General features: G+C 39.8%; 1 protein-coding gene across 3 annotated transcripts in view; it reads left to right on the top strand.

Annotated features, from left to right (window-relative positions):
- The window catches only part of ATP2C1 (ATPase secretory pathway Ca2+ transporting 1), a 152524-nt gene that overhangs the window by 117996 nt on the left and 21852 nt on the right, over nucleotides 1-12676 (top strand). For all 3 annotated transcript variants that reach the window (XM_065942785.1, XM_065942786.1, XM_065942787.1), the window contains one exon: nucleotides 1677-1781. In XM_065942785.1, coding sequence (XP_065798857.1) covers nucleotides 1677-1781 — 105 coding nt within the window. The remainder of the gene's footprint in view (nucleotides 1-1676; nucleotides 1782-12676) is intronic.

Here is a 12676-nt window from a genome sequence, read left to right as displayed (position 1 = left end):
AGGATTTCATAGTTTGTACTGCCTTTTGGGAAACAATTGTAGTCTTTCTGGAAATACAGAGCATGAGGGTTTTCACTATAACTTTCAATCTCCTCCATGCAGCATACAAACTAATGACCAGTTAGGGGTTTATTCTTACAAAGAAATGTTCTTGTTTTTTGTAATATTCAGAGTGTTGTATGAAAAGTTTTATAAATATGTGTAATTGCTGGTAAGTGCCAATTTTCAAACGTGAAATAGGCAACATTCTTCAGTATTTCCATGTAAAGATATTAAGGCCAACATGAGAAGTCAGCTTTTTTTTTTTCCAGTCTTCCCTTTCCTTCCATTATTAATTTCTTAAAATGAATGTAGAGATAGTGTTTCTATTGGGAAGATAGGGTGCTAATCTCAGTGACTCTACCCCAGTTGATCTCCTTTTCTAAGTCCTACAGTTGATTAAATGAGAAACCTAAAAGTCCAACCTGGCACTCCCATAACAAAAATAAAACTACTTTTAAGAGTAGTTTTAGGAAATGTGTATAAAATAGGATGTCTCTGAATGAGGTTGCTTCTGTTGAGATTCAGTATCAAAATGTAGGTTGTTATAATATTAATTTGATAAAGTCAAATTGATGGTTTTATAATGTATATACTTCCTTAATGAGAAGTCACTTTCCTTTACCATTTGTTTTCCTTGTAACTAAAATAGCATAGTATCACTTTTTTAAAGATATTGAAAAGTTAAATAATGAGTATTATGTTTAACTTTCTCTTTTTGAGAAATAAAGAACATGAAACCACCTCTTTATGGGTGGGGAACCTCACAATTTAGGTAGGTAGGAAGTCAATAGTGACAGACTGGAACAAATAAAAGGCAGGCCAAGGTAGCAGACAGTCTTAGCACTGAGCCATGTATAAGAAGAATGCACTTTAAGACTTGGAACCTGAACTTTGAAAGGAAGGAGGGATTTAGATAGGATGGAGTGGGGTGTAAGCTAGCACAAGAGCAAGAATAAAAGCTTGAGGAATACATAAAGATAGACCGAATTGTGACTTTTGAATTGGTTAACCTAAGTGAAATGAACAGTTTGAGTGGCCTAGAGGCTTGTTGAGTTGGCTGTCTGATGGGTTACTGGAGGACCTTTAAAAGCCAGGAAGGAGCAGTAAACTTGATTTTTGAATAATTTGAAGAAAACTTTTGAGTGTTTGCTGGGAAATGAAAAGGGTACTAGGAAGAAGAGCTGCATGGCATTAGTCGTAGTCAGCGTGTCAGTGGTGGGGTGAGGATGTAGGATGGCAGCAGCAGGCAGGGTAGATTTGAGTATCTACCCTATTTGAGAACTGAGGAGTTGAGTTTGAAACTTCTGTTGATTATACGTATGTATTGGCTGGACACCTTTATTTGTTACCCTACTTCTTCCCAGAGTTTGAGCCAGTTGAGATTTTAATATAGTCGGTGTTGAAGTTTTGCTCTGCATATAGCTCTGCATATGTGCCCTGGACTATCTATATATCCAGGCTTTCACATTGAACATGTGTGCTGCTTTCAGAGAAGAATGGTATGTGTAGGTGGAGTGCTGCTGTTTGAAAATAATCCAGGTATCTCTAACCTGCTTCCCTACAAGTTGTGACTCTTGTTTCTTTGTTAAAGGAAAAAAATTGGTGAGAATTAACTTTTCTTTTGTGCCATACAGATGGGTCTTGATGGACTGCAACAGGATTATATCAGAAAAGCTGAATACCCTTTTAGCTCTGAGCAGAAGTGGATGGCTGTTAAGTGTGTGCACCGAACACAACAGGTATCCTTCCAATTATAGAAAACTTACTCTGTATTGTTTAACTAGACTACCATTTTTCATTTACTTTGCACCTTTAGATTTAAGCTGTCATAGACCATAACACAGACCAGCTCTGAAATGTTTTATCATTCGTAGTAGACTCAGCCCTGGTTGTTTTGTGTTCTCTTTGAATTTATGCACCAACATGTCAGGTTTGCTACGTGAGCAAACAACTGAAATGAACTGGAGCCTGGTCTCAGTGTCCTGGAGCTTGTGACTTTAGTCTTTTGACACATTTTTTATTCTTGGTGACAGGTTTCTGCTGACTGACTGTTGTCTGTGTTCTTCCACTGAAGAATGTCTTGTCTTTTAACTGAACAGAACCACATTCTCTTGTGGAAAAGTGGCTACCAAATGTGTATGATTCATGTTAGTTGGTCCAGCTTACAAACTGGCAAAAGAAAATACACTTATATATAAAAATTCTACTGTATTTCTAGGTGCTTTAGAAATTTTTACACAATGTATTGAGTCATGAAATCTACAGTGTATAATCATACCACTTATAGTTGCTATTACCAGCTTGATGTGTAAACTTACTTTGCCCTGAAAAATATATAGTTGTTATTTTTACATTTTCTTTATTAGGAATTAGTAGTTGGTTATGTGTTTCTACCTGTGAGCAAACATTTGAAACCAATTACATCCCTGTAGTTGGGAATTAGGGAGAGGATTCCCTCTTACTTACAATAAATAGGAAACGTTTGTTTTAAATTGCCCAACACTAAAGTTGTGCCAGAGACTGATGATGAGGGGAAGAATAAATTTCTGTTTAGTGTTTAAAGGAACTTTTATGAACCTCAGAAAAGGGGGACAATTGGAAACAAAACCATAAAAAATAAAATGCCTGTTACTTTAGGCTTTGTAATCTAAAGCTTTCAAAAATTGCATCAGAGTTGGATAATTTTCAGTTGATGTCCTTTGTCCATATAATGATGCAGAAAGAATATGTATATGAGTTTATTTGGAAGGTCTGTTTTTTATATTTTATATATGATCACATACTACTTCAAGGTCATGTGGCCCATGTGAAGTTTTAAGATTTGACTTCAGCAATTTTAAATCTAGACTCACTTGTATATTACATCTTTTCAGTTGGGGGGTAGGAGTACGGAGTGGCAGGTAATAAATCTGGAAAGATTGCTTGACTTTTCTTCCTATTTGTTGATGAGTTTTTCCTACAAAACAAAATCAACCAGTGTAACTAACAGAACCCAAACCCATTGACCTGACGCAGGATCTAGAAGAGGTCAGCCTGGCATAGACAGGAAACACTTAACAATTTAAAAGCTGCCCAGGATCAAGTAGTTTGTCTTCAGAGGAGTTTCACTTGAATTCAACAGCCTGCATTTCCCCTTCATGGATCATAGCCTTGTTGTGGTGAAGGGGCCTGCATAACTCAAAGAAGCTATGAGCCATGCTTTGCAGGGCCACCCAAGATGGACAAGTCATAGTGAAGAGTTCTGTCAAACATGGTCCACTGGAGGAAGAAATGGAAACCACTCCAGTATTCTTGCTGAAAGAACCCCATGAACAATATGAAAAGGCAAAAAGATATGACACTGGAAGATGAGCCCCTCCCAGGTGGGAAGGTGTCCAGTATGCGACTGGGGAAAAGCAGAGGACAATTCCAGCTCAGCTATTTAAAATCCTAAAAGATACTGTTGTTAAAGTGCTGCACCCAGTATGTCAGCAAATCTGGAAAACTCAGCAGTGGCCACAGGAATGGAAAAGATCACTTTTCATTCCGGTCCCAGATGCCAAGGAATACTCAAACTGCTGCACAGTTGTATTCATCTCACACACTAGCGAAGTAATGCTCAAAATTCTCCATGCTAGGCTTCAACAGTACATGGACCAAGAACTTCTAGATGTTCAAGCTAGATTTAGAAAAGGTAGAGGAACCAGAGATCAAATTGCCAACATCCGTTGGATCATCGAAAAAGCAAGAGAGTTCCAGAAAAACATCTATGTCTGCTTCATTGACTGCATATGCTAAAGCCTTTGACCGTGTGGGTCACAACAAACTGGAAAATTCTGAAAGAGATAGGAATACCAGATCACCTTACTTGCCTCCTGAGAAACCTGTATGCAGGTCAAGGAGAAACAGTTTGAACCAGACATGGAACAATGGACTGGTTCCAAATTGGGAAAGGAGTGCATCAAGGCTATATATTGTCACCCTGCTTATTTAATTTCTATCCAGGGTACATCATGTGAAATGCCAGGCTGGATGAATCACAAGCTGGAATCAAGATAGTGGGGAGTAGTATCAACAGCCTCAAATATGTAGATGATACCACTCTAATGGCAGAAAGTTAAGAGGAACTAAAGAACCTCTTGATGAGGGTGAAAGAGGAGAGTGAAAAAAACTGTCTTAAAACTCAGCATTCAAAAAAACTAAGATCATGGCATCCGGTCCCATCACTTTAGGGCAAATAGTTGGGGAAAAATGGAAACAGTGACAGATTTTCTTTTCTTAGGCTCCAAAATCACAGGACAGTGACTGCTGTCCTGAAATTAAAAGACACTTACTCCTTAGAAGCAAAGTTATGATAAACCTAGACAGCGTATTAAAAAGCAGAGACATCACTTTGCCTGCAAAGTTCTGTATAGTCAGAGCTATGGTTTTGCCAGTAGTCATTTACTGATGTGAAAGTAGAACCATAAAGAAGTCTGAGTGCTAAAGAATTGATGCTTTTGAATTGTAGTGTTAGAGAATATGTTTGAGAGTCCCTTGAACTGTAAAGAGGTCCAACCAGTCAATCCGGAAGGAAATAAACTCTGAATATTCATTAGAAGGACTGATACTGAAGCTGAAGTTCCAGTACTTTTGGCCATGTGGTGTAAAGAGCAGACTCGTTTTTAAAAAGACCCTGATGCTGGGAAAGATTGAAGGCAAATAGAGAAGAAGGTGACAGACATTGAGATGGTTACATAGCATTACTGACTCAGTGGCCATGAATTTGAACAAACTCTGGGAGACTGAAGGACAGGGAAACCTGGCATGCTGTAGTCCAAAGGGTCACAGAGAGTCGGACATGACTTAATGACTGAGCAACAATCAATCTGTATTTATCTCTGATCTCTCCCTGGAACCTACCAAAATGACAACCAGTGAATAAAAGATAAGACTTTCCTATATTTCCTCTTTTATTAGTTTATATTTTAAAGGTGGGGCCTAAAATACAGAGCTAAAAACAGGAGATCAGGTTGAAGTTCTTCATAAAGAGTCGATAGAAATGTTGCACGTACCTTCTCTATTTTTTGAGGCCAGACCAGAAATCTTATCCAGGGCACAAGCATAGAAGGCAGAATTAAGCTTTAAGACTAAACACAGGATGATTAAGGGAAAGTTGTTGTCCTGACTGTTAACTCTACTTTCTCAGAATGCCTGCAGGGGCAAGTCTCCCGGTATTCTCCTTCTCTGTGTCAGAAAATGGAAGTTTCAGAGAAGCTGACTGGTTCTGGGGAGGTGCCTACAGTGTGGAGTGGTCCTGCTTACACTCTTTGTTCACCGGAAGAGCTTCCCTGCTCCTGGCCTTCATCTCATCACCACTGTGAGGGCCATCAGTTGATAAACCCTGCAGTACCCACAGAGTTTCTAGACCTTTATTTACTTCGGTCTTGAATATAAACAGACAGACAGGGGTTGTGAGAGCCTTGGGGAGAGTCTTCAGTATAAAAGATGCAGACCAAGCCAACAGAGAAAGGGATCTCAGAGAGACAAAATGCTGGGTTTTAAAGATTTCCAGAGACCATGAAAAATGACAACAAAATACTTTAAATAGATTGTTTTTCAAATAAAGCCACGGAGTCTGTCAGAAAGCAGAGAAGTCAAAGAGGTGGACAATATAAAAGATAAGGTGTGAAAATTAGAAAATAGATGTAGGAGTTCCAGCATCTACATAATAGTGGTGTCAGAAAATGACAAGTTTAACAAATAACAGGAGATTTTCTAGAGGAAGAACTTCAGCTTCTAGAATAAAATTGCCCACTGGCTGCTTTGCACAGTGAGTGGGTTACAGGGGCGGAGGTGAGGAAGTAAACACACCGAAGCCTCTGATTGAAGTGATCTGAGGCACTGAGGGAGAATTCTTAACAATCTCAGAGGTGGTTAGGGTAGGGAGGAAGGGCAAGGGGGAGGGAGGTTATACACGAAGATTAGGAATTAAGTGGCTGCTTAGGCTTTCCAAATGCAGCTCTGCACACTGGAAGGTGATAGAGCCTTCAACTGAGAGGAAGTCTCTTCCCAGCTGAACTTACATATGTGGGGGTAAAATAAAAATGTTTTCACACAAGTCTCAAAATGCATAGCCCACATACCTTTTCTTAGAGCGATATTGATGGATAAGTTATTCCAAGGTAAGAGTATACTCTAAAGAAAAGGGAGACTTAGAACCCAGTGAGTTCTGACCAGTGGAGGGGTGAAGGGAAGCTCCAGGATACCAGCCAGTTGTGTAGCAAGCCTGGAAATCAGCTAGAAAAGGAAAGGCGGGAGGTCCTCAGACATTATAAAGGAGGAGTAATAGCTTACCTGCTCATTGGATCATGTGCAGAATACGTTGAGAGGTGCTTTATAATATGACATGGAAGAGCTTGGTGTTATGCCCGATGTCCGAATCCCCGAGCGGGAAGAGAAAAGGCTTCCAAGACAATGCAACTCGCAAAAAAGGGAAGTTTATTACTGACTCGAGCCAGGGCCTTCTGCCTCACCCATCACAGTGGTGCAGGGTCAGAAAAGCCCCGAGCCCAAGCTGTTAGCAAATTTATAAGATATGCATAAGCAATTAGTAGCTGGCTTAAGCGGATTGGTTACATGTTTGCAAAGCAATTCTATTGGTACAGACTTTCGCGGGCTTTTTCAAACCTGGGCGTTCGCGGGCTTTTCAGCTGTCCCTTTGTTTCTTACTGGGCGCATATTGATTGGCTGGCTCCAGGTTACCTGATGATGGGGGTAGGGAATCTTACCATTTCGGGGGAAGCTAAAACTTAATCCAGGCTGCCTGTCATGGTATTAACCCTGGCAGCCTCACATTCCCCCCTGTCTTCTTGTTTCTGTGGAAGGCCCAATCATGGGTCATCTATCTGTGGGGGCAGTTGAAGATTGAGATCTGAGTAACATTAGGTGGACAGACAGGCAGTGTGTTTTTCCTAACAACTCTCTCTTGAGAGAGACTTCATACTCAAGATGCTTTTTGGGAATTGGGGCGGAGGTCTCTTTCTTCTGTAACTTCTTCCTGCTGTGTCTGGGCGTAGGCCTGCCTAGCAGAGCAGAAGTCTCTCTATACCTGACCTAAGTTGGGGTGTCTTATATCTGAAACCAGCTTTTATTTTTGTATAACAGCAACTTAGTTTGAAACTGTTGGTGCCTCTCAGAGATAAAATAGACAGGGGCCAAACAGGAGACCTAACAGGATGGTCATCACTGGTCTCCAGAAACAGGAGGCAACATTTGGGGTGATTTGCTGGTGGTCAAGCAACAGAGCTGTGTTCTAGGAATCTTGTGTTTAGTCTGAAGTTACCATCTTTTACCTGGGTAGGGGCTCTAGTTCTGGAGAAGAACTCAAAAGACATTGTTATGCATGTTTTTTTTTTTTTGAGTCGGAACCAGGACCCGTCTCAAGGCTGTACCACCATCTGATTGTTTTTTCTCTGTTTTTTTATTTTTTCTTTTCTCTGATTAGCAATTGTTTGAATTTATGCTTTGGAACTCAGGGAAGGTCAAGGAGGCTGAATAAAGCCTATATTTTACAGTACAGCAGGTCTGTACTCCAGAGTCACCACCCCACAGAGTCCTGCTCAGCTTTAATTTAGGGAACAGGGCAACTATGACTGTGATAATTTTTTGTCAAAATGGGGCATAGGACTGCCTCAGCCTGGAGAAGAGACACTGAATTGGAAGTATTTCTGAGTTTTAAGTCTTAGATTTGAGCCTTGTATGATTAAAATCTCAATCCCTTGGTCTGCCATTTTGTTGTAACATACCCAGTTAGTAGTAGCTAGAGGAGGGATAACTGCAGTTTTAATAGACAAAATAAATCTCTTTTTTTTAGAAGAATAGGCCTGAAACCCAGTCTGGACCTGGCACTTCAGGGAGACTTGTAGCCAGGTGGCCAGTTGCCTAGTTTTATAAGAAGTAAGGTAGAAGTTACTAGCTTTCAGCAGACATTGTTTTGAGAATGGTGGCATCTAAGCCTGACACGACTCAGAAAACTCAAGTGTTTAGCAATACAATGTCTAATCTGAAATTATACCCATAGTAACACCTGGTTATTTTTCAGGATGTCTGAACCATAGCTGAGTACTCTATTTTGACTTTTAATTGTAAAATTTTTCCTTAATAGCCAAAGCAGATGGCACCATTAATGATGTCAGTGTTTCTCTAGGTATGAGAAGATGCAAGAATTGGGACTCATAAAATCTCCTGAAAAGATCTAACTATCTGAAGGCCTGTTCTGCCAGTTTTTCCCAGAGCACGGAGTGCCTCATTCCTGATCTTCACCCTGAACTCCTTTCAGGGCCGTTAAAAGTCAGCAGTTGCAGTGGCCATGATTTAATCTCTGTAGATGTAGATGGCAAGTGTCAATTTTCAGTTGGCAGAGCCCCTTTTTGTCCATAAACTTGACCATGATTTTGAGGGGGGCATTTTAAGACCATTTTATCTCACGGTGCTGAGAATGTCCATTCTCAGGTTTGGCAAAGGTTTTGTTGACAGGCCACTCAACGTGCTGTTACTGGACTAGGCCATAAAACAGTATCTAAAATTCTCTGGACCACCTGTCTTACTAGCCTCTTGGTCCAGGAAAACATTCCCTCTTGTTGCTTTTTCTCATATCTAGAGTTACACTGCCACCATCATTGATTTCATAGGGAACTATATATTATTTTATCAGAGGCCTCAGTCACACATTTGGCACTGTAAGAAATAGCAATTTTGTAAAACAGGTGAAATATAAAGAACATAGCCAACAGTACTAGTAAAGTCACAAGTAAGACTTAAGAGCTTTTATTAGATGTAGCCCAGTATATATCCCAGGTCGTCTGACTTAGTCTATTCTGTACGAATCTTTATCTTTCAGGGAAATTATACATTGGCACCACCATCTATAAGGCACATAGCTCAGTTTTCTACTGTTACTAGACTGATTATCTTTAGCATGATATAATTGTTTTTAACACAGAGGAGACTTTAAACCTCTTATAATTGTGGGAGATTTTTTTGTTGTTGTTGTTGAAACTTTTTGTTGTTCTGATTGAGCCTGAGGAATAGAAAAAGGCTCAAATTTATGGCCGGAGTCAGAGTAGGCATTATTAATTGGCCCAGTGAGGGGATCTAAATTTTCTCAGGGCCAACTAGTTAGAGTCTTGTAGTGGAGAAATTTACCAAGGTAACCCAGAACTAGATACAGGTAATTGGCCACAAACCCAACAATTGGATTGATTTTTAAAACTGGCATAGAATCAGGCCTCTGCTAGAAAAGCATTTGATTTATATGCAAAGGTCTAACAAGTCAAGAAAACATTATAAATGATCATACAAAGCAGATCCAGCATCTTGGGCAAGCTGTCTACCTCTGATGTTGCTGTCTTCTCATCCTGGTGTAGTTTCTTTTGTTTGAGCATCATTTTAAGGTGAGATCAGGTCAGCTGTCTTCTCCATAGACTAATCCAGTGTAGGAGCCTTTGAAAGTGGGAATTAATCTAAGAGTTAATTTTTCTTTAGTTTTATTGTGCATGAGCTAGTTAAGAGTATCTAATAAAAAGTCCTTTCATCCAGGTTCGAGACAGTGCCTTAAATTATGTCTTTTTTCAGTCCTGGTTGCAGGTCATGAGTCATCTGGTCTCTATCCAAAGAGAGATTACTGAGATAAGCTTCAGAAACAAACTTTTACATTAATATCACATAACAGCAAAGAACTATCTGAGAAATGAGTCTTATTACATGCAGACCTCTATCAACAAACTGGGATTTAACATTTTTTTTTTAATATTTTTTTTTTTTCTAAAGTTACCCTCATTTTTATTAAGTACAACTAAATAAAGGCTAGTTTGCTTGCAAAGTAGGTCTGTTTTTACTAATTTTGGTCTGATAATTTATATAACCATAGTTGATCATAGACTTTTTATTTTGCTGAAACACTTATTGGATCTCAGACTGAACTTTTAATATAAAACAGGGCTGGGAAACTCACACCAAAGGCTTATCACAGATTTTGCCTAACAAATCTAGGTGAACTCTTTTTTAAGGTCTCAAAAATTCCTTGAGATTTTTGTACCTGTTAGTGAGATAACCTTCTTAGCTCATTTGTTAAACTTACTGGAAACCTAAGAGACCAAATTAATTTTATAACTAGTTTGAGAGGAAGGTTTTTCCTATTCCCGGAAAACACACGATTTAAACCTGTAATTTCTCAGATAGAAACCACAAAAGTTATAAGCATATTCGCTGGTTCATTCAGTCCTTTGTTAACTTTTGTGAAGTCATCAGGTTTTTCATTAGAATACCAAGACGTATCAGAATGTTAAGAACTCCATATACTTTTTAGGATATCTGTATTAGTAATTTTTTATACATTATAACATGAGCAGATTTATTACTCATTTGATAATCTTTTTCATGTAATTTAACCAACCAAATAAACAGTTTAATATCCCTCTTTGGGGTGTTTCAGGGGCCCTCTGAAACACCCCAAAGTTAGCTAGATGTCAAAGGAACTTCAAAAGAATTCAACTTAGGAAGTTTTATCGAAAAGATCAATTAAAAGCTTTAGAACATTTGGTCAGATTTAGTCAATGTTGATGGGTGTATCATTTAGCTTGTTGATATGTCATAATGGGTGTAAACGCCAAGGCTCAAGGTCTAGTGAAAGTCAGCTCAGCCATCTTGGACCTAATTGGTTTTAAGCAGTTTTTTTACAACCAGGTCATTTTTAACAAAATCTACTTATCTAACTAATTGTAATTTAATTCTAGAAAATCTTGATCATGCATAACTCTTTTTACTATTTTTTCATACTTTACTGAAAGCACACTTTTTGCTTTTCTTTAGCAATCAAGAGCTAACTTTTATATTAGCATTTTATAGATTGGTGAGCATAAATACCAGTAATAATTTCTAAAACTCTTGCTTTTTTAAAACATTTTAGGATGGCATGGAACATTATTTATTTATAGTCCCAAATCTCTTTAGTTTTTTGTAAAAGGAAATTAGTGTTTAGTAGTAAATGTTTCAAAATCTTATTTCATTTGGAAATGACCTAATTATTTAATAGACTTCCAATACTTAGTTTAGCACAACCCTTAGAAATTCAAGTTATGCCAATCTGGGGAGACCATTGTAGACAGATATTTTTAAAGAATAATTATTCTTAATAGAGTTTATATACAAACTCATACCTCATTTACATTTTTTAGAAGTTTTTTTTACTCGAGGTAATTTCCTTTTTGACAAACTTGTAATAGGTATAATATTTAACTTATATTAAACCTAGGTACAATGAAAATATTTTACTTGATGTTAATTACTCTAAGACATGTCTATATTAGATAGGTCAACAAACAAACATTAATATCAGGTATTTAGTACTGAATATTTCCCAGTTCACCTAAACCTGGAATTTATTGTTTATTTTAGAATTATTTGATTTGTAAGCACTTACCCCTTTTTTAAGCCAATTAAATAGAGCTTACAAATTAACCTAAAAAATATTTTCCAGAGACAAAGACATACCAAAACATATTTAGACACACACACATATAAACCTGGCAGTCCTCATCAGACACTCCCTTAAATACAAGAATACAGTCTCTCAGAAAACCTTATATAGAGACACAGAACTTCAGATGTCTTCAAAGATTTTAAAAGGAGGAAAGGAAGCCAGGTTGAAAGAAGAAGGAGGAGGAGGCGGGAGTGGGGGCAAAAGGGGTGGACTTACAGACGTCTCCTGCCACCTGCAGACACCCAGGCGTTACAGGAATTTTCCCTGGGCTTCCAGAAAAGGGAGACCAGAGACAATGCCGGCACACACACAAACACGGAGAGCCGAAGACAAACACACAGACAGACAAACGTCGGCCGACGACACAGCGCTGGGTTTTCAGGCCCCCTGAATTCTCTTGCCTCCCAGTAGCAGATTCACCTTAACCGAATGGCGTCCGCTGTTTACCAGATTCGGGGTCGGGAGAGGAACGTTCTTCCCCGCGGAGTCGGCTGCCTCCCAGCGCGTCCGCTGGCCTTGGCCTTACGCTGGCTGCCCCCCCCCCCCCCTTTATAGAGAGCCTTCTTGCAGAGTCGGCTGCCTCCCAGCGCGTCTGCTGGCCTTGGCCTTACGCCGGCTGGCCCCCCCATTTATAGAGAGCCTTCTTGCAGAGTTGGCTGCCTCCCAGCGCGTCTGCTGGCCTTGGCCTTATGCCGGCTGGCCCCCCCATTTATAGAGAGCCTTCTTGCAGAGTCGGCTGCCTCCCAGCGCGTCCGCTGGCCTTGGCCTTACGCCGGCTGGCCCCCCCATTTATAGAGAGCCTTCTTGCAGAGCCGGCTGCCTCCCAGCGCGTCCACTGGCCTTGGCCTTACGCCGGCTGGCCCCCCCCCTTTATAGAAAGCCTTTCTTCTGCGCCAGATACGTACCCTCTTGCTCCCCAGCAGGGCCTTGAATTTACTGTGGTCCTTCCTGAGCACCGGTGTTATTATTTATCCTTCCCCTTTGTCCTGCAAGCGTTTTCTTCTCCCGGTCAAGGGATCCCGGATGAGCCCCCAAATGTTATGCTCGATGTCCGAATCCCCGAGCGGGAAGAGAAAAGGCTTCCAAGACAATGCAACTCGCAAAAAAGGGAAGTTTATTACTGACTCGAGCCAG

The sequence above is a fragment of the Muntiacus reevesi genome, chromosome 8 (assembly GCF_963930625.1).
Source record: "Muntiacus reevesi chromosome 8, mMunRee1.1, whole genome shotgun sequence".
Taxonomy (NCBI): Eukaryota; Metazoa; Chordata; class Mammalia; order Artiodactyla; family Cervidae; genus Muntiacus; species Muntiacus reevesi.
Note: the sequence above shows the minus strand (reverse complement) of the source record. Positions and strands in the feature narration are given on the sequence as shown.